Source organism: Pogona vitticeps, chromosome 2 (genome assembly GCF_051106095.1).
Source record: "Pogona vitticeps strain Pit_001003342236 chromosome 2, PviZW2.1, whole genome shotgun sequence".
In the NCBI taxonomy this organism is placed as follows: Eukaryota; Metazoa; Chordata; class Lepidosauria; order Squamata; family Agamidae; genus Pogona; species Pogona vitticeps.
This window is the reverse complement of record NC_135784.1, coordinates 66333222-66356443: the sequence shown is the minus strand read 5'-3', so window position 1 is coordinate 66356443 and position 23222 is coordinate 66333222. Positions and strand designations below refer to the sequence as shown.

Genomic DNA, 23222 nt, shown 5'->3' with positions numbered 1-23222 from the left:
GAGTACTTTGTAAAAGTTTTTTGAAAAGGCAGGTTTTGTCTTCAGCACAGAATTATAACCAATGCATCATTTTTAAGATTCTGTTACATTGTATTAACTAAACATTTATATTGCATCTGATGCTTATAAAATATCTTACCTCTGTCTGAAGTATGGCAGCTCTCTGTTCTTTGGCAGTAAGCGACTCTTTAAGCACTTCAATGTGTTGCTTGCAATCTGAATTCTGATTGCTAAGTGTTTCAAGCTTAGTTTGTAAGGCAAGAAGTTCTGACTCTTTCTTTGAAAGCTCCTGCTTCAGCTGGTCAATCTGCAAATTAAACAGAATAGTCACTCAGTTCAGCAATGGCCGTGCCTTGCTGCACTCCCTGAATCCCAAAAAGAGTACTTAAGACCAAAGAGAAGTCTGTAGATTTCACATGATTACACGATACCTCTGAATAATTGATTGAATTTTAATACACTTTTTGATACTTTTACTCATTATATCATTTTCTGCCTTGCATCTAAAGTAGTAAAATGTTCCAAACTATTAATTAAGGGAAGAGAAAAGTTCCTTTTACATGTTATTCATATGAAGGAATGGGCCATCCTACTGACGTGACCTCAAGCTTGTACAGCCCCCATTCATCACACCCAAATGCTGGTTGTGGACGCATGAGCTAAGGAAGTCAGTGAGCACAGAGATCTTCTTACATATCGTTTTCTAAGCCAGAGGGCTGTAAATGATGAAGCAGTCTTCTCTTTCGATCAATCCCCCCACTTCATGGAATTAACCTTTAAGAGCAATTTATGATGCCTTTACATTGATTTCTGTGAGTTTACTTTAGACTGCAGTTGCAATGCTTAAATATCAGAATTAATGTAATGGAGCCGCTTAAATATGGTGGAGACACAGGCCTTGTAGAACTTCACACCCACTTCGAGAGGTAATGTCCATTTATATTATGTATACAGGTGCACAATTAAACAGATTTCACCAGAAGGTGGTAGAATTAATCACAGAATAATAGAATAATCCAGTTTGCAGGGTCCTATAAGGCCATTGAGTCCAACCTCCTGCTCAATGCAGGAAACCAAATCTAATTAGATCTGACAGATGACAGTCTAGTTTTCTCTTATATGCCTCCAGAGCTGGAGCGCTCGCCACCTCTAGAGGTAATTGGTTCCATTGTTGTACTGCTCTGACAGTTAGGATATTTTTCCTGATATTCAGCCTAAATCTGGCTTACTGTAACTTGAGCCCATTATTACATGTCCTGCACTCTGGGATGATTGAGAACAGACCCTGCCCCTCCTGCATATGACAATCTTGCAAGTATTTACAAAATGCTGTCATATCTCCCCCAGTCTACTTTTCTCAAGGCTCAACATTCCCAGTTCTTTCAGTCTAACAGAGCTTGGTTTCCAGTCTCTTGATCATACTTGTTGTCCTCCTCTGAGCCTGTTCCAGTTTGTCTGTATCCTTCGTAAAGTTTGGTGTCCAGAACTCAAAATTAGGCCTAACCAGTGGCAAACTGAGGGGAACTAGTACTTCATGTGATTTGGAAACTATACTTCTCTTAAAACAGCTTAAAACACTATTTCTCTTTTTTGCCTCTATGACTAAATGCTTGAACAAACATCCCTATCAAAGAAATTCAATTTATTCCACACCCATAGTTTAAGAGAAGAGGATATTTAAAACTGGATTAGTAGCCAACAAAACTTGGATTTTGATCACACATCTGTAATGCCCAACCCACATGCTCTTACAAATTCCACAGTATTTATTTCATTTCCCCATAAAATAAATTATTTTCATGATCAAATCCATAAGCTATTTTACACACACAAATACACTTGTCCGTGTGGATGTTTATAGTAGGAAGCAGCTCAGTCTTATATTTGTGACAGGTCTCAAAGTCAACCTAGGGAATTGTTCATCGCAATTCAGTGGATAAGTTTTTACAGGATCAGATTTAGTAAAGCAACATGTAACAAAGGAACACAGCTGAGTTAATAGAGGCAGCTGTGGGACAACCAAGTTGATTGGTTCATCCAAGGATAAAACTAGCCAAGCTTACAGAGACAAACTGTTGGGTAGTTTGGGTAGTTGGGCTGTTGGATAGTTTGGGTGGTTGTTGTGTTGCTGGTGATCTTGTTGCTGAGAACTGTATTTACTGCATCGCTGGATGAAGACTTGCCATATTGCAAGGAGAAGATCCTGGGAGAAGACTATCTCTGTGGTGAGAGGAAAAGACTTCGTGGATGCTGGACTCTTTATATTGGTAACAATCTTTGGTTACTGAAACTGTAATTTACCAATGCTAACTGAAGAACTACTGTAAATGACCAGGACTGTATAAAGACCAAGAGAAGCTGTATTTACCCTGTATATATGGACTTTATTGTAAATAATACTTTCAACACTACAACAGTGTCTGTTTGGTTTCATCTCTGGGCAGTTCACTTCACCATTACGCCCCCTGGCGTAGTCTGGTAACGCAGCACCTCTGTCAATTTGCATACCCACTAAACAATGTTCTCAACACTGTGAAGTACATTTTGCAAGTCAACACAAAAGAGGCACCTGAGAAAATGCAGGTGGGATTTAGAGAATGCAATACAACAACACAGACTGACAGATTTTTACATACCCATCTGTCAGTTCAGCATTCTTCCCCATTAAATTTTTTAAAATTTTGTGAATTTTTGTCAATGCTTACAAAAACCGCAACTGAAACAAAATTCTCAGCCATTCCCAGTTATTATTGCTGCACCATCAGGCACCAGTCAGATACAACATTAAGAGAAGAAAATGAAGGCTTACAGAATTAAGCCAGATCTGCAATCTCATTTGAGAAGCATGATTAAATATCCGTATTAACACTGACAATGATTAAGCTGGGACACAAGATATCAATATAAGATCAGGTTCCTCATTTCTGGCTCTTATACTCTTGATTATCCTTTAATTTTTCAGTGTTATAGTATTTTTATGAAGGTTCACTACTTGTTTGTCTAGACCTTATTAAAGCATAAGGCAACCATGCAAAACTGAATTATTCCTTTTATTGTTCTACATTTTTCAACATTTTGTCATTTCATGTCAACCTTGGCTCACTTCTCATTGTGCCTTGCATGCAAGTTCTGGATGGAAAACACTGTATGTCTGGTGACCAAGGAAATATGACAGCCCTCCACCAGCCGTTAAGTATGGTGCAGGGGTGAAAGGGAGTATGGTGCTATCGCATTTCAGCTCCAACCACTGATTGGCTGGTCAGGACTGGGGAGATGTTTTGAGCAAGTACAATGGAAGAAGGCTGCTATCGCTCCAATCTGTCTACTCAGAATTTAAATAGGGTGCAGACCTATTTCAGTCTTAACCAATCTTTTTCCATATAGCATTAGAAAAGCATGTGTATCTATTGGAGATTCTGTCACATAATATTCCTGCCACAACTGTAGGGCAATTATGGACAACAGAGATGGATTCAATGTTGAAGGTACCCTCTTCGGTTTGTAAGGAGAGCTGGGATTGCAGGCATGGTCAGAACTAGCTTGGAGGCCAACGGCCCAGCCTCAGAGGAATCACAGAGTGACTATGCACCCATGTGGTCTGTCTTTCCTGGACCACTCCCATCCACTGACTAGGAAACAGATTGCATTGGATTGACATTCAGATCTCTCAGTGCTCTAGATCCTTTCTCCAATACTGTGCCAGGGGATTGGATATGGAACAACTGATTGGTTCAAAATTGGGAAAGGAGTACGACAAGGCTGTATATTGTCCCCCAGCTTATTTAACTTATATGCAGAATACATCATGCGGAAGGCTGGACTGGAGGAATCCCAAGCCGGAATTAAGATTGCCGGAAGAAATATCAACAACCTCCGATATGCAGATGATACCACTCTGATGGCAGAAAGTGAGGAGGAATTAAAGAACCTTGTAATGAGGGTGAAAGAGGAGAGTGCAAAAAACGGTCTGAAACTCAACATCAAAAAAACTAAGATCATGGCCACTGGTCCCATCACCTCCTGGGAAATAGAAGGGGAAGATATGGAGGCAGTGTCAGATTTTATCTTCCTGGGCTCCATGATCACTGCAGATGGAGACAGCAGCCACAAAATTAAAAGACGCCTGCTTCTTGGGAGGAAAGTGATGACAAATCTTGACAGCATCTTAAAAAGCAGAGACATCACCTTGCCAACGAAAGTCCGAATAGTCAAAGCTATGGTTTTTCCTGTAGTGATGTAGGGAAATGAGAGCTGGACCATAAAGAAAGCAGACCGCCGAAGAATTGATGCCTTTGAATTGTGGTGCTGGAGGAGGCTCTTGAGAATCCCCTGGACTGCAAGGAGAACAAACCTATCAATTCTAAAGGAAATCAACCCTGAGTGCTCACTGGAAGGACAGATCCTGAAGCTGAGGCTCCAGTACTTTGGCCATCTCATGAGAAGAGAAGACTCCTTGGAAAAAAACCTTGATGTTAGGAAAGTGCGACGGCAAGAGGAGAAGGGGACGACCGAGGATGAGATGGCTGGACAGTGTCTGCAAAGCAACCAACATGAATTTGACACAACTCCGGGAGGCAGTGGAAGATAGGAGGGCCTGGCGTGCTCTGGTCCATGGGGTCATGAACAGTCAGACACGACTAAACGAACGTTCCAGGGGATACTACAGCTAGTTGTCACTTTAGTCTTCCCAAAGCTACATGTGTTTATAGATTTATTCCATTTGGCTCAGGGGGCACTAAAGGTTATATATTTATAAATCTAGGAATAAAGGATTTGCCATTAATAGCCTCAGTTTTATAGGAAAAGAAGATCTCAAACATTCCACCATAGTCTGCCTTAAGAAGCACATATATGTTCTTTTCCTTCATTTAAATAAGAAAGGTCTTTAAATGCTTGCTCTTTGAATCTAACCTTCCCCCCCCAAAGAGCATTATAACACCTAAAGTTGTTGGCCATGAAAGGAGCCTTGTTCTCCTGTTTGCCATCCATCAGGACTCATATTTATCAGAGTTCCTTATCTGTAATCTAAGGTTGGACATATGGGGTATAATAAGATCTCTTTGTTGACAGCCATATAAATATTTTTTCCACCTTGAAAGGTCCTGTGATGAATAGCAGAACTAGTATCTTTTGTTGCAGATCTCAATTGTCAGAGGAAGGACAGGGCTGCTGACAGAGGTTATACAGTCTTTCATCAGAATGTGGCATGACTATCAAAGGGTTGATCAGACAGCTGTGACAAAACAACCCTATATTGCTATCGTCTTTGTCTCATTCATCTGCACAATCACTGCAGAAGAATCTACTGCACCCCTTCCTCTCAAGATCATTATAACTTCCTCTTTGCATTAGCAAAATTCCATCTGTTCATAAATTACTTTAGCCTTATATGGTTAATTGTGATCCTACAGCGGAGTATTACTGTAATGATAAATCAAACCAAGGATATAATTATTACTATTGTGCCAGTCTGATATTTTAGAGGTCACTCAATGGGTTTATGTCTGAAACTGACTTGTAGTCTTTATAATTTAGTAGATTCTAAACTTGTGCAATGCTTAAAAAAATAGAAGCACAACTCTATTCATTCTAACACCATTAGTTGCCCATGAATAATTGTTGAATCTGTGGATAGCCTGTTCCACAAAGGATATCTGAACAGACTTCAATCCCACAGGTGCATTTTCTGTAATTACTCTGCAAAGAGAGATGGCAGAGAACCGATAACAGGGATGCTGTTGTCAGGATTCTGATTCAAGAGAACAATAGTACTTCCTCGTTCTGTGGCAATTTAATACTATTTCCCTGGGAATGCCCTCAAACTACAGCACGTTTTTCACACTAGTTTGACACGGCTCTAACAAAGGTTATCAGTATACACAGTCATAGATTATAATGGCATCTCTTGCCAAGGTAAAACAAAATAACTATATAAAGTCATCTTCCTTTACACAAGCATCTTCCTTATTACTAGCTTCCCAGATCAGGCATCAAGATAGTAAAATAACCTAATTTTTAACATTCCTCCAAAACCAGAGATGGTTGCCATTTTATTACACAATGTTACCTTATTTTTCATGAACTTCGAGTGACTCTTGTAAACCTCTATTTGTTTGATTTCCTCTTCCCGATCTTCTGTATTCAAAACTCCATTTGTCTTCAGCATCTGTATTTCATCTTCAAGGTCTCTGATATTACGTTCCAGTGAAGCTATTTTTGTATCCTATTTTTTTAAGAAAAAGCATGGGGGAGCAATTATTATACAAAACTCTTACATGAAATGCACACATAAACTGCAAAACAAGAGGATCAAAGCTAAACAATGTTGGCACAAGGTCCCTGAGTAGTTTCTGGCCTAAACTACACTGGGATAACACTACTTATCAATGTAACAAAATACATGCAGATGCACCGTAGAAAAAACTTTACTTTGACTCTAAAGGTCTGAATGCCTGAACAGAGCTTATAATCACATCATCTCACACAGCTCACATGCATACCTTTAAATGGAAATTCAAGACATTTGGAAAAATATCTAGCAAGTAACATGCACTCTGGGAGGCAGTGGAAGACAGGAGGGCCTGGCGTGCTCTGGTCCATGGGGTCATGAAGAGTCGGACACAACTTAATGACTAAACAACAACAAAACATGCACATGTGAATCAAGTCACAGTTTTAAGTTATTCAGGAGGATGGAGCTGCTCTAAGAAAAGCTCCCTTCTTAGCCCCTCTATGCTTATTAGAAGGACTGGAACTAATCAGACTATTACTGATTCGCAAGCAAAAAATGTACATTGTACTGACCATATCTATCACAACAGGTCTGCATTCTGTGGAAGGTGGAAACTGGATCAAAATGATACATTGTTCCACTGGCACATGACTTCTGAGTTGTATTTTCCTCATTGTACAGTATTTAGTAAGTAGTCTTATTCTATTTACCCTTTTCATAATTTGGAACATGAAATACTGACAGTTCTTCTTTTATTAAAAGATTCAGTAAAAGTATTATAAGTACTTAAACTGCCATCTGATTTTGAGGAATCTTGTTCCTCACCTAGCAGCTCCTGTACCCAGTCCCATGTTCTTTGGGAGAGGCCAGAGGCAGGTTTTTCAAAAGTCACAACTGGCTAGAGGGAAGAGAACAGAATGCAAAATGTTCCTTCTATAAGTTTCCTTAGGTTAATAGATCCCGGACTATAATAAATTAAAATTCTTAGGAAAGTAGGAAGCCATTATATTTTACAGTAGTTAAGAATTCACAGCAACACCAATTGTCATATTTTGTTCCAGGTTATAAGGAAAAGACAAAAGAAACAACAGTAGTGAAGGCCATTTTCCCACAAAGTTGTTCTTATCAAAAAGAATGAAAATCCAATCATAATCTCTGCTGTGCTGAGCAGATCTAAGATAAATGTGCATATATGTTGGTTAGCATCAGCATGTTAAACGAAGGTCAGAATTTAATTGACATTTGTATAACACTTGAATAACTTGTAACAGCTAATTGTGACTAACTGACAAGCAATATATTTGGGGAAGCACCACTTCCAGAACAAGTGAAGATTATCGTTCATTCAAAACTTAAAATACAGCAGGTTTTATAATACCAATGGCTACACACGTAGGTAACTCAGAATATTCAATCCTGTCACATACATATGCTAAGATTGTTTTACATATGGGCAGATAGCAGATATTTGAATCACAAACACCAAAACAATTAAAGCAGTGCAAAGTGTAAATAATTTTTCACATATTCTTGACCACAATTAAAATTTCCCTCTTTTTATTTATTTATTTATTTATTATTATTGTTATTATTATTATTTTGGTAAGAGGACTGACGTCACTAAGTTAGAATTTTATAGGGAAACTTACAGTTATTCCTTCCCTGACAAAGGCCGACAAGAGGTTCTGCACATACTGGATTTATGCTGGACCAGATCAAAGACTGTGTAAACAGAAGACTGCTAACATAATGGGTCTTCTCCATTACCATTCCCCAGCCTTTGACCTACTACATTCTCTAAACAACCCTGCTAGAGAACCAAGTAACCTTCTTGCTTAATAATAGGAAGAACATTGCAGGAGGTCCCTGTCAGAGAGGGAACACTATACAGGCAAAGATGGCTTACACAAGCAGGGGTTGACTCGCTCAAAGTGCCCAGATCACAGCCCAATATGCTCAGAAGAATTCTGACATGAGTTTTTTTTAAAGAATGGGGCCCTTCAATTCACAGCCCTTCTGAAACTGGTATTGAGGTTTGAGGGGACATCCAGATTGGTGTGAGGCAGGGTGCATGGGAAGCAGGAAATTCAAACAAGGTCACAGGTCTTCCTGTTAACAGGACCTAAGGCAATTTGCACTGATAAACGCAGATTCATGGGAGATGCATATTAGTCACAGCTTCAAGGATCTGAATACTTCCTTTACTAATATGATACGTAATTTTGGCTCTCTGAAAAGTATTTACTAGACTACAAATTACAATGTATCTACATGCTGGTTTTAAACAAATATAACAATTCACATCAGTATTTTGGTGCAGTAGGACCTCCGTATTTGCAGAGTCAGCATCCATGGTTTCAGTTATCTGTGGTTTAAAACACCCCTATATACAACGTACAAGGGAGTGAGCCTGGTGTCTTTGCCCCTCCTCCTTGTATGTATGTTGTATAACGGGCCGCAACTATCTGCAATTTCAGGCATTTGTGGTAGATTGTGGAATGGATCCCCATGGATACAGGAGCAAGCAGCACTAGAATTAAGAATATAAGGGCCGAAGTTGTTCTCTCACTCACTGTGAAACATCTGTTTAGTTGAGCAACCTGTTTCCAAAATATGCAGTCAGATGGCAGTGGGAGATAGAATCAAATATGAATGATTTGTTAATATGAATAATCACAAACTGTAACTAAGTGAACAGGGCAAATAGTGCCCTGCTTACCTTGAAGCTGCAAGTGCCACTGGCACGGATACCACTATCTCTTTGTTTGCCTGTCCAAAGGGCCACTGATGGGCTTTGAAACATAACAAGGAAGCAGGGATGGGTTCACTACCTAAAGAAGTTTGTGCAGAAATGAGGGTGGTGGAAAAATGTAAAATTGTTTACCACCTCACAGTGCTTTAGGTATCTGACTGGGGAGCCAGAGATTGGGAGTTCGATTCTGCACTGTGCCTCTTCGAGAAGAGCCAGTCTGAGTGGCCTTGGGCAAGATGCATAGTCCGAGGGCACCCCAAGGAGACAAGAATTGTATTATTGTTATTACTGAACGATAGTGTATGCAGACTCATTCCAACCATTTATGAATCTACTTAAGAGAGAGATGTTGCCCCTGTTAACTTTTGGTATAGAAATTTGAGGTTTTGACAGCAGACCTGTCAAAGATAAGGTTCGTGAAATGGTTAATGAAATAACTAAACAACAAAATAACTAAACAACCGAAGAAGGATGTTCTTCTCATTCTGGGGGACTGGAATGCTAAGGTAGGGAGTCAAGAGATAAAAGGAACAACAGGGAAGTTTGGCCTTGGAGTTCAAAACGAAGCAGGGCAAAGGCTAATAGAGTTTTGTCAAGAGAACAAGCTGGTCATCACAAACACCCTTTTCCAACAACACAAGAGGTGACTCTACACGTGGAAATCACCAGATGGGCAACATCGAAATCAGATTGACTATATTCTCTGCAGCCAAAGATGGAGAAGCTCTATACAGTCAGCAAAAACAAGACCTGGAGCTGATTGTGGCTCTGATCATCAGCTTCTCATAGCAAAATTCAAGCTTAAACTGAAGAGAGTAGGAAAAACCACTGGGCCACTCAGGTATAATCTAAACCAAATCCCTTACGAATACACAGTAGAAGTGAAGAACAGATTTAAGGAACTCAATTTGGTGGACAGAGTGCCTGAAGAACTCTGGATAGAGGCTCGTAACATTGTACAGGAGGCAGCAACAAAAACCATCCCAAAGAAAAGGAAATGCAAGAAAGCAAAGTGGCTGTCCAACGAGGCCTTACAAATAGCAGAAAAGAGAAGGGAAACAAAATGCAGGGGAGATAGGGAAAGTTACAGAAAATTGAATGCAGACTTCCAAAGAATAGCAAGGAGAGACAAGAGGGCCTTCTTAAATGAACAATGCAAAGAAATAGAGGAAAATAACAGAAAAGGAAAAACCAGAGATCTGTTCAAGAAAATTGGAGATATTAGAGGAAGATTTTGTGCAAAGATGGACATGATAAAAGACAAAAATGGAAGGGACCTCACAGAAGCAGAAGACATCAAGAAGAGGTGGCAAGAATACACAGAGGAATTATATCAGAAAGTTTTGGATATCCCGGACAATCCAGACAATATAGTTGCTGACCTAGAGCCAGACATCCTGGAGACTGAAGTCAAGTGGGCCTTAGAAAGCCTGGCTAACAACAAGGCCAGTGGAGGTGATGGCATTCCAGTTGAACTATTTAAAATCTTAAAGGATGATGCTGTTAAGGTGCTACATTCAATATGCCAACAAGTTTGGAAAACTCAACAGTGGCCAGAGGACTGGAAAAGATCAGTCTACATCCCAATACCAAAGAAAGGCAGTGCCAAAGAATGCTCCAACTACCAGACAATTGCACTCATCTCATACGCCAGCAAGGTAATGCTCAAAATCATACAAGGTAGGCTTCAGCAGTATGTGGACCGAGAACTCCCAGAAGTACAAGCGGGATTCCGAAGGGGCAGAGGAACTCGAGACCAAATTGCCAACATGCGCTGGATTATGGAGAAAGCCAGAGAGTTCCAGAAAAACATCTACTTCTGCTTCATTGACTATGCAAAAGCCTTTGACTGTGTGGACCACAGTAAACTATGGCAAGTCCTAAAAGAAATGGGAGTGCCTGACCACCTTATCCATCTCCTGAGAAACCTATATGTGGGACAGGAAGCAACAGTTAGAACTGGATGTGGAACAACGGATTGGTTCAAAATTGGGAAAGGAGTACGACAAGGCTGTATATTGTCACCCTGCTTATTTAACTTATATGCAGAATACATCATGCGGAAGGCTGGACTGGAGGAATCCCAAACTGGAATTAAGATTGCAGGAAGAAATATCAACAACCTCAGATATGCAGATGATACCACTCTGATGGCAGAAAGTGAGGAGGAACTAAAGAACCTTGTAATGAGGGTGAAAGACGAGAGTGCAAAAAACGGTCTGAAACTCAACATCAAAAAAACTAAGATCATGGCCACTGGTCCCATCACCTCCTGGGAAATAGAAGGGGAAGATATGGAGGCAGTGACAGATTTTACTTTCTTGGGCTCCATGATCACTGCAGATGGAGACAGCAGCCACAAAATTAAAAGACGCCTGCTTCTTGGGAGGAAAGCAATGACAAACCTTGACAGCCAGGGAGTTAGATTCAATGGGCATTCTGAAAGAGTACATGGCCAGCTAGTTAGTATGCCGATTGTGGTTACTCCACAGTACTCCACACTGCAATATTGTGTTATGCACCCTATTTATACATGTTAACCATACATATTAAGCAAAAACTCCTAAATATGTCTGGTCACCATTTGTAGAAACCTCTTTGAGAATAATCTTGTAGAGGGAGTAGGAAATGTCAACGCAAAGCTAGTAAAATGCAAAAAGCTAATTTTTAAGTATGAGGCCTGAAGAAGTTTGGTAACCAAAGGTAGGCAACCCTATGACCCCCATACACCCCTATCTATTTACAGTGGTGCCTTGCTTAACAATGTTAATTGGTTCCCAAAAAAACATCGCTATGGGAAAACATCCTTAAGCGAAACGCGTTTTCCCATAGAGATGCATTGAAAACCAGTTAATCCTTACCAATAGGCACGGATTGCCATCCTTAAGCGAAAAAACCCATAGGAAACATCGTTAAGCGATACAATGCTTCCTCCATTGGAATGCATTTAAGCCTATTCAATGCATTTCAATGGTTTTGCGATGTCCATTTTTGCAAATTTAAGTGTGTCTTAAAAGGTTCAAAAACTGTTTTAAATGCTTGGAATCGTTAGTGCACCTTCTAAAACGGGTGCAAACTTAATTTGGCTTTGATCTGACTTTTCGTTAATTTTTGCTGATTTTCCCCCCAACAACTTTTGACAGCTGTCAAAATTTGACAGCTCCATGCTTTCCTATGGGGGAGAAATAAATTCACAAAAAATTAATGAAGACTCAGAACGAAGCCAAACTATGTTTGCACAGGTTTTGCAAGGTGCTCCAATGAATCCAAGCATTTAAAACAGTTTCTGAGTCTTCGTTAATTTATTATGAATTTTTTTCTCCCCCATAGGAAACAATGGAGCTGTCAAAAGTTGGGCTCCATTGTTTCCCATGGGGGAGGAAAAAATTCACAAAACATTAACAAAAAGTCAGCAACTGTTTTAAATGCTTGGGTTCGTTAGAGCACCTTCTAAATCGTGTGCAAACTTAGTTTGGCTTTGTTCTGAGTCTTCGTTAATTTGTTGTGAATTTATTTATCCCCCATAGGAAACAATGGAGCCCAACTTTTGACAGCTCCATTGTTTCCTATGGGGGAGAAAAAAATTCACCAAAAATTAACGAAAAGTCAGATCAAAGCCAAATGAAGTTTGCACACGTTTTAGAAGGGGCACTAATGATTCCAAGCATTTAAAACATTTTTGAACATTTTAAGACACTTTTAAAATTGGAAAAACGTTAAGTGAAACAGGGGACCTAAAAATGCATTCGCTATGCGAAGCATGGTCCCGAAATCGCTAAGCGAAAATTGCCCATAGGAAACATCGTTAAATGATGCATAGACTTCTTTTTAAAAAACCATCGTTAAGCGAAAACATTGCTAAATGAGGCAATCGTTAAGCAAGGCACCACTGTATACCACTACCACCACTCCACTTGGAAAAAAAACAGTAAAAAATAATAAAATAATAAAACAGTAAAAAATACCGTAACCAGAAGAGTCATTTATTTATTTATTTATTTTATATCCCGCCTATCTGGTCGGGTCAGAATAGCAATTTCTTATGAAACAATGAGCGCACTCACCCATGCCACGTTTCATCCTCTGAAAGTTTTCTTTCAACAAAAACAAAGCAAAAAAAACCCCACCTGACTTTAGTCTTGGGTAGTAAAACATGACCTCTGCACTATGGAACTTGCTTTCCTCCTGTCTCTGTTATTTAAAAGTACAGATGCAATAACATTTAGCTAGTATTTCATTAATGTTCCTGAGAGGTGGTCTTAACATACCAAAACAACTTACTGTGGACTCTCCAAATGGTGTGCAGACTTTGCTCCAGTGTGACACCCAAACATGCTGTTTTCACCAACAAGCATAAATTGCTCACAAAAATGCAAATCTACTCCTTCTTCCTCTCAAAAGCTATGCGGTAACAAGGCAGATTACTGTTTCATGTTTGCATAATTGTGCAAAAAAACCCTAAACTGGCCTCCCAAATGTACAAATTCTTTCCAACACAAACACACACAAACACACAATCTTCTTCTCACAATGCAAGGATAAATATCTTTGCACGTTTTAATGCAAGGATGAGAGTATTGTGTTTATTAATAACACTTCTAGTAATCAAGATAGGGCCTGTCTCTTTTTTTTATGCTCTACAAGAAGCAGCAAAGAAAGAACAGTAAATTAACTCCTCCAAAGTACAGTGGTGCCTCGCATAACGAGTGCACCGTTTAACGAAGAATCCACATACCGATGAGGATTTCCCCATCGCTAATGCGAGGGCATCCTTGTATTGCGATGTGGGAACAGCTGTTCAGCAGTTCCAAAATGGCCACCGGACACCCAAAATGGCCACCGGAACACTAAAAATGGCCGCCAGAACACCCAAAATGGCCGCCGGGACACCCAAAATGGCCGCAGGAACATGGGGAAACATCGGAGACCGGTGAGTTTTGGGCCCATTTGGAATGGGTTTCCCTGTCCCACCTAACGATGTTTCCCATAGCGAAGGTTAATCCGGAACGGATTAACCTCGCTATGTGGGGCACCACTGTAAAAGGAACAAGACAATCTGTCACTGATACAAAAGATCTGCAAAGGCTACTGGAGCACAGTCCTATATATCTTCAATGGCATCTTCCAGTATGGATCAAGTTGAAATCCACAGCATAGATAATATGAAGCCAATGTACAACTGAGTCACACGAACACAGCAGTGAAGAAATGTGCTGCTGGTACATATGGTTGTTTTGTTGCTATTCCACCTTTCTTAATATATACATATATTTAAAACAACTAAATTACCCTGGTGGCAACAGATAATATCTCATTAAGTAGCAAATGAAACACTAGCTCTATTTTCATGAAATGTCAGTGGACATATGATAATACTGTAGTATAAATTAGAATTAACCATATCTCCTTTCCGTGAGCAGTTCTGTGAGTAATTAAGAATCTGTGGGTACAAACTACTTTTAAAAAGCATTTAAAAGGTTATGTAATAAAAAGTCAGAAACCAATCTTGAGACAATTAACTAAAAATAAAACTCAAAGAGGGGGAGAAAATAACTTGTTAATAGAGATGTTAAGACTGTAATATCTTCCAGCTGAGGGAAGATAGCTTATCTTTTTTTTTTAAGCAATGAGGACTTCCTCAAACCTTGGTACATCATAAGATTAAGGCTCTTCCCATACTCATAAAATCTGCAAGAAAATCTAACATGTTTAAAAGGGACTAAACAAATTATGCTTAGGAATAAATACTTTGTCGAAATGTGTTCTATGTAAGAGAACAAAAGCACAAAAAATCATCAGGCAAAAGAGAAATCAAAGGAGAATCTCATGCAAATTGTGTTGTGACTCTATCCTACCTGTGTTCATCCTAAAGCCACAAAAAGGCCTAAATTGAGAATTAAAACTAGAAAGACAGCTTCGTGCAAAGAAAGTTCTACGTACTACATACTACACACTCAGCTTTTGAGCAATAATGCTGTAACATACCTGAAATACCACAGCTGGATCAATACAGAAAGATGGTTCTCTCTGCAAGAAGCAAGGTAAATCACAAATATGTTCATTCTCTTAATAATTCTTTATATACCCATAACGTATGCTGCTTGCTACACCTATGTTCTCTCTTGCACATGATAAAATTTTTATTCTCACCCACATTGGGCACATATAAATTAGAATGCTCTGGCTACTACTCCCACAAATGTCTCCTCTTTGAAATGAACAGATATGCGTTCTTGTAAGCATTCCATTTATCATAATAAGTCCTGAGTGGAATCAGTTCCTAGCGAACCTTCTTCTGACCGTTTTCTGTGAAGCTTCTGTATATTTTTTTATGGGTGTTATTTTGATGTTAGAAAAGTCTTTATTGTAAGGAACCTGATATAGATTAACTAGGACATCACAGTAGAGCATCCAATTATCTAGAGGCACCTATTGCTAGTTTTGAAGAATATCTTCTGTATAGAAGAAAAACCCTAGATATTATACTTGAATACTTGGTCCTCAGGACTGTAGCCAAAGATTACTGTCCAAAGAGATTCTCCGAATATGCAAAGGTTTATAGCCGTGTTCCAAGGGTTTTTTTCGCCCGACTCACTGATTTTTCTTCCAAGATCAGTCTCTCCAAAAATTATTTCTAATGTTCTCCTGACTTTTACTGAGAATACAAGCAGAAAACGTCATCGGGCTCTTGTCTGGGTTGTAGGTGTCCCTCTGATATGTGGTTTACCCAAATAACTGCTCAGGTTGATGGCCTTTGGATAGATTCTGCTTGATAACAACTATATGGTTCTAGAATTGCAATGTAAGAAACTGTAACACACATAATCTGTTCTTTCCAATACCAAAAATATAGAAATATATTTCTACATTTCTTTTTGGACTGAGAGCATGATGAAAAATAGTTTTCTGAGGACTTGCCAAGGCTCAAAAAGTGGAATTCATCCCCTCCCCCCTAACCTGCCTGATTGCTCCGATTGGCACTGCCTGAAGAGGTAAGAAAGAAATACAGAAAAGGAGTGTGGTGACATGAAGAAAAAGAGGAAGAGCCTCTGCTATTGCTACTCTTGCTAAGTAAGACAAAACCCCAGTATAGATCTGCAACCAAGTGTGTCTTGGCCAAGTGTTCCTCCTTGAATATCATTATTTTTATTTTGGAGATCACATACGCAAATGCAAGCTACACCCAATAAATGACTTGAAAAGGATTTCTTAAGGGAACTTATGGCTTTTCTATATAAGGTTTATTTGAAGTTATCTTGAAGTTATATTTCACCAGTTCAGAATGTATGCACACACAATAAACTGATTTGAGAAGAATAATATTCAATTAGAATACATCATCAACAAAACGAACAAAAAACTCATGCAAACAAGATATTTTCTACCTTATCTGTTTAATTATTTCATAGTTATGTGTGAACAGTTTTAGGCTTTTTCACATGTCTACTCAAGGTCTCAGATCAATTGTCCCTATAGAAAAGAAGAGTGTATCATTCTCTTTTATTTATGACACACATTTTAGTAAACAAAGGTCAACAATATTCTATTTGTTTTTCTGCACGTAGTAGTGCAATCATAGAAGTCAGAGTAGCTAATTGTGGCTAATGAACTAGGTCCCAGTTGCATGCCTGACTGCATGCTGGACAAGTGATCAGGCATACAAACAGCACGCCTTTAACTATCCTCAATCATTTGTGATTTCTGCAATTCTCTTATGTGTGTAGAAAAAAACAGCAATATTTTGGAGTAATCCAAACTAATAATGTCTGAAAAAACTATTTCTTCTTTGGATAAAATATGCTAAAGACAATCCCTCTCTGCTGAAAATGCTTTCATGTTAGGACTGCTGATGTAATAAATCATTACTATTTTTTTTCAGACAGATGGATTGCTAATATACCAACAAGTCTATTAATTTAATTAGATATATATCAACATTATTAATTTATTGCATCTGAAGAAGTGGGCTGTGGTCCATGGAAGTGGCCAAATAAGAGCTATTAGTTTTTTCAGATAACACAAAATTTTCTGCCATTTCAAACAAGATTTCACAAACTTGACTGACATACTCTTTCCATTACAAAAATCCATCTCAATATGTTTAAGCAATTTTGAAGAAGATTTAGAAAACATGGACAAATTACTCTGAACAGGGAAACATTTAAGAACCTTTCAACAATAACATCAGAAACATTGTTACTGAATGGGATGCCTTATACACATGCATTTTACAAGTTTCTTAACACCGCATAGCCCCTGCTCTATTATGTCTCAGGCTTACATGAGCAAGAAATCCATGGCAACTAAGAGCAAAAAGATTCTTACAATAGAATGCTAAGCAACGTGCCTTTACAGTAGTCCAAGTTCATGATCTGTATGTCTTTCAAACTGAGTTAAGAAGAAATGTTCTTCTGCAATATGTAAAGCAGGGGTGTCCAACCTTTCACCTTCTCTGAGCCACATTAGAAGATGAAAATTTGGTTTGGGCCGCACATAAATTTGGTTTGGGCAGCATGGGGGGGGGCAGCCCTAGCCGTCCTCCGCAGCCCAGCTCCAAGCGCACTTACTGGCATCTGCGATCTCAGACAGCAGAGGCTGCCAGCTTCGACTCCGGTGGCTTTATGGGGCTGGGAGGGGTCCACCTAATGACAGGGAAGGTGCAATGCAGTCACGCAGCCCCCCTCTCCCCTCCCCTCCCGCTCCTTCTTTCCTTCCCTCCCCCCCCCCGGTTGTGACGTGCCCCAGCCACATTCTGGCCGCAAGCGCCGGCAGTGTAACTTGAAACTTTGGAATTTCTTTAAAAATAAAAAATTGCACTGGGCTGCATTACGAGCCGACCTGGGCTACATGCGGCCCACGGGCCGCAGGTTGGACAAGACTGATGTAAAGTATGGTAACTTTGGAGAAATGTTTGGTCAGGCAGATCAGTCAAATCAACCTTGGTGTAACAGGTGTTGCAGCCAGATCACCCTCACATCCTAGAGAAATGTAGATGTCATAGAGATCCTCAGCTTTCCTTCTTAGTTAACGCTGACCCATAGTTAAGTTTATATTGGTCAATCTCTTGCTGGAAAACACAGTTCGATCCTGAACATCATGATATATCAGCAGGTTAAAATAGCATGTGTTTTTTGCCCTCTATCCATTCTATCACTCACATCTCCCACTTTATGACATTACATTCCAATTTATTCCTGTGTTACGTAGGCCCTGCCATTTCCTTAGCACCAGGGTCCTTACCCATTCCTTATTGCTCAATGAGGAATGGTTATTAGAAACAGTCTGCCTGACCAATGCTAGGAATCAGTATACTAATCAATCTTATTTCCTTCTAAAAGCTGTGGTAAAACAAATCTGTTCAACATTAATCCATATTATTGAGCAATTTTCCCCATTTTAGTCTACCATAGTACATACATTGCTATATGTTCACTATATTTCTCTGCAAAATATCCTAGCAGCTGTGTGTATCTCTTATACACACATACACATATATGTACAGGGGGCAGGAGACTGAAGGCATAGATAACAGTCCCAATAACTATGTAACCTCCACCTCCCACACTTTATTGCCTTTTGGGGGGGGCACTTTTTCTTCTATTCAGGAACTCTGATCTTATTTAGAATACACTAAAATTCACTCTCAGCTAATTGCCTGCATTCTACTTCCATCCTGGTTGAGCTGCTTTGTTGTCATGGAGTGTTCACACTAACTGCACAAGAAACACTGTCTATACCAGAGTGTTTGGCAATTCTGTGAGAATGAAGAGCAATACAAAACTGGAAACTGGAAAGTTTACAGTATTTGAAGTATAATTTCTTGGTTTTACTTATTATAGTGTTGGAGAAAGAACGAGTTACTTACAAATCAAATCAAATAAATTTATTGTCATTGTGAGTATATACATAGTATACACATACAACAAAATTCACACAGACACCCAGAGACCAGACCCACATGCACACACATAAAAAATCCCCAAACACTCCCCACCCACCAAAAATCCCCCACTAAGAACACAAACATCTGCACCGCGGGCTAAATAACACTGTCCAACTGTTCACTGCTGGTGGTTCATTATTAAGTGCAATTATAGCTCTGGGATAAAAACTATTCAGAAAACATGTGGTCCGAGTCTTAATTGTTCTGTATCTTTTGCCAGATGGCAACGGTTCAAAAAGGTTGTGAGCAGGATGGGGAAAATCTCTAAGGATGTTGTGTGACTTCCTCAGACAGCGGGATGTGAAGATGTCATCCAGGGTTGATAGCTGGAGCCCGATGATATTCTGGGGCAATTTTAATGGTTCTCTGTAGAGCTTTTTTGTCTGCTACAGAGCTGCTCCCAAACCATGCCAGAATGCCATAGCTTAGGACACTCTCAATGGTGCTACAATAGTAGGACAGAAGTAAATGCTGAGATAAATTTAACTTCCCGAGCATTCTCAGGAAATAAAGCCTCTTCTGTGCCTTCTTCACTAGCATGTTGGCATTTATAGTCCATGAGAGGTCCTCTGAGATGTAAGTGCCCAGAAATGTAAAACTACCAAACCTCTCCACTTTCTCGCCATTTATGTATAGTGGTAAATGTACATTTCTCTTCCTCATAAAATCAATTATGAGTTCTTTAGTTGTTTTTTTTTTTTGATGTTAAGTGTAAGATTATTTTCTTTACACCACAATATCAACCGTTGTACTTCCTTTCTATAAGCAGACTCATTGTTATTTATAAGCCCCTCCACTGTCGTATCATCCGCAAATTAAATAATTGTGTTGGTATTATACAGTGGGGTGCAATCATGTGTGTACAGAGAACAGAGGAAGGGACTTAGCACACAGCCTTGTGGAGCTCCTGTACTTAGTACCAAGGTGGAAGAATGGTGAGATCCCATCCTTACTGACTGTGGCCTATCTGTCAGAAAATCCTTTATCCACATGCAGATCTCCTGAGGTAATCCCAGGTTGATCATTTTTAAAAACAACCTATTGGGTAGAATGATATTAAAAGCAGAGCTATAATCCACAAACAACAGCCTCACATAAGTTCTCTATTGTTCTAAGTAACTCCATACAGGATGAAAACTTACCTTTAGTATTTGGAGATTTGGATTTTTGAAATTCTTCATTCTGGATTTCTGTAATTCTTCATTCTGGGAGTTCCACCTAACAGACAGGCTCCTTGCATACACCTAAATATGGCCTATCTGGCAGGAAGGCTTCAACCGAAAGACTTTAGTTCCCTGTTCAGAAATAATGCTCTTAGCTGGCACTGGGATAGGAACAGAAAACTTTGGAGAAACTAGTCTTAAGTAAGCCTCAAAACCTTCTGGTTGAAACCTTTCTCCCAGGTGAACCATATTTCAGTGTCTGTCTATCAGGCAGAACACCCAGAACAGAGAACTATGGGATTTCTCATTCAAGAAATTTAAAAAAATCCCATTCTTAGTTGCATCATATTTTTGGCTGCCTACTTACTATGTGTTTTTTTGTTTGTTTTTTTACTTTCTGTAAACTAAAATAAAAACCTTGAGACTGGTAAGAAATTGACATACGGTAAAACTTGAACAACTGCTATCAAAATGCCTCTAGAAATGCCTTCATATGTCACAAAATGCTGTTCTAAAGAAATTTTGAAAAGAACTAGAGAACATTGCTCATTATACCAACAAAGTAATGTCCACCCTGTGATGAGATGGGTTTTTAAGATTAAAATCTTTTAAGGCATATGGGTTTGGTAATTAAGAAATAAGCCAGAGAGGTTCCATTTTGTTTCTTTGTATATAGTATCTGTGCTATGCTGACAAGTTGTTTTCTAGGCGAGCAGAGAGAATGTTATTCTGAAGGCCTGAGAAAGGACTGTGTGATTAGATAGATGGGAATTGTTGTGACTCTTTGATAAACCACCGTAACCCAAATAACATCTGCTGTGTATGAGAAAGAATTCATGTGATGTAACAGGACTGATTGCCTAGTAACGAACTCTGATTGGATGACATCGTGGGAAGGTGCATTAGGCCCTTGCCAGTTACTCTTGAAAAAGGAACTTTTTACCTATGGACATTGTCTTTCCAAGACCGACCTTTCAGTGATTCGTGACCTATTCTTCAGCCATTTGGGACTACCTACATGGACTGGTTTCTATGATTTGCTGGATTACTTTTGGACTTATGGGATTTTTCCTAAGGACTATGCATGGACTATTTTCTATGGACTGTTCTATGGAATATTCTTTATGGACTTCTTTTCTTGGACTACTCCATGTGGACTATGCTCTTGTAATTTTGTAAGGACTATGGTATATTTACTGGATTTTACTTTTCTAAGGACTATGGGACATATAATGGATTTTTACTTTTGTTTAGGGGTTTTTATTATATAGGATCACTGAGGACTATAGCCTTTTTATAACCAACTTGGATTAACTTGTTTTTACTAATGATTTCCTGGACTGGAACTGTTTTGATTCTTTTTAATGTCTTTTTGTATTTTTAATAAGGTTTTTGAACTCTTTTATATTTTTCATGTTTTCTTTGCTTCACTACATCTGTGTAACTAAACAGCACAATGCTAGATTATTTGTTTTGGTTTAATTTGGCTTAGTAACATGCTTTTTCTTTAATAAAATAAAGATTATAAAACTCATTTGGTTTCCTGAACAGTACACTTGTCATAGGGTCATCTGAGAGTGCTGCCTCGGCCTAGCTTACCTAGAGTCCTGTCAGTGGTGCAAGTTAAGTCTAAGGACTACAAAGCCCACTTGACCTTTTCACAATAATATCTGAGAGTACCAGGGTGTTCTTATGTGGGCAGACCTGTGAGAAGGAGTGTTGTAGCATGGCTGGCTGAATTGGACTCTTTCAGCTCATTTTAGCATGTGCAAACTCCTGATTGCTCTCTGTCCAAGCTTACACGTGTGTTTTCGAACCCGTGTTCGTCACACACCCTACTCATTATCTAATTTCTGAACAATAATTTCATTACACCCTCATTATCCCATAAAATAACTGGCAGCAAGTAATTATGTTACTGGTAGCTTATTAGCCACAATCTTACTGCCAGTTAACACTTGCACAAGGGGAATTAAGTCTTGGTGGCAAATTGCCTCTCATTAATAGGGTGCCGCTTGTGTCTATGGATACATGCCCTGTCATGTGAACTAGCATGCATCTAGAATAGCCACAAGTATGTCATTCTTTTAATGAGCCTCAAGACGTAAGCATTTTCTTTTATAAATCAGCAGCAGGGGTGTACTGTTTGACTTCAACTCCCAGAACTCGACAGTCAGAATTCTGGAAGTTCCATCCCACAGACTCAAACCTCATTTCAATCACTTGCACAAAGTCAAGTCCTCCAAGGCTGCATTGCATTTCAAATTTTCTGCTGCAATTCTTCCTGGACATGGCAGTCTTGCTACCCTTCAGGCTATATAAAAATGCCGCCCCCCCCCCAACTGCAAAGAACTACCACAACCAGGAAGCACCGTGTCAGCTTCCTCTCAAGAAGCACTGCATCAGGAAATGAGACCTTATCCTTGTATAAATGAGTGAAATAAGTGTCGGCAGATATGGGTTTGTGGAATGGAACTCCATGAATTGTGCCTGGGGAATTTCAGAGAATTTTCAAGAGTTGAACTTTAAAAAAGAAAGAAAGAAAAGAATGGCACACCCCTAATCTTTAGTAAAATCCTGGCCAATCCTTCCATGCTCTGGAGAAAGGAATGGAAGATATGAGTTCAGAGCAGGCAGCAAGTTTACAGGCTACAAAATTCAGTCAGAAAATAGTCCAAAGAATATGGATAGTTTGCTAGCAAACACTGTTAAAGAGTGGGAGTAAAATAGAAGGGATCTTGAGATACAGAAGAGTGAGGAAAAAATATTGTCATAATGTTAGGCGCCCCGAGTAGTCTATGACTAGATGGGCGGGGTATAAGTATAATTAATAAATAATAAATAAATAAACATCCCTGTGAAGCAAGTTTGGCTAAAAGAAAGAAACTAGTCCAAAGTTACTAAGCTCACTCAATGCCATTTGTTTGTTTGTTTGCTTGTTTGTCGTTTGTTAAGCCACAATTTACAATTTTTGTTGGACCACAGATCCTATTACAGGGACCTGCAAAAGGATCCCAATCGGGGCTGGGGGTGGAATGTAAACCCCATTAAACCCAACTGTAATATCCCTTGTCATTGTGGTTTACTTCATCTCTCAAAACACTGTTGATTGTTTAGAAATTAGTGCAAGCT

General features: G+C 39.2%; 1 protein-coding gene across 29 annotated transcripts in view; it reads right to left on the bottom strand.

The window, feature by feature from the left end:
* The window catches only part of ERC2 (ELKS/RAB6-interacting/CAST family member 2), an 817272-nt gene that overhangs the window by 556864 nt on the left and 237186 nt on the right, over positions 1–23222 (bottom strand). For 15 of the 29 annotated variants that reach the window (XR_013541661.1, XR_013541663.1, XR_013541666.1 and 12 more), the window contains 3 exons: positions 14970–15011; positions 6068–6223; positions 140–307 (listed from right to left, as the gene is read on the bottom strand). Coding sequence is in view for 2 of the 29 variants with exons in the window: in XM_078385331.1 (XP_078241457.1) it covers positions 140–307; positions 6068–6223; positions 14970–15011 (366 nt within the window). In the remaining 27 variants the exon portion in view is untranslated. The remainder of the gene's footprint in view (positions 1–139; positions 308–6067; positions 6224–14969; positions 15012–23222) is intronic. The other 14 variants (XR_013541669.1, XR_013541673.1, XR_013541676.1 and 11 more) reach the window with 1 other exon arrangement.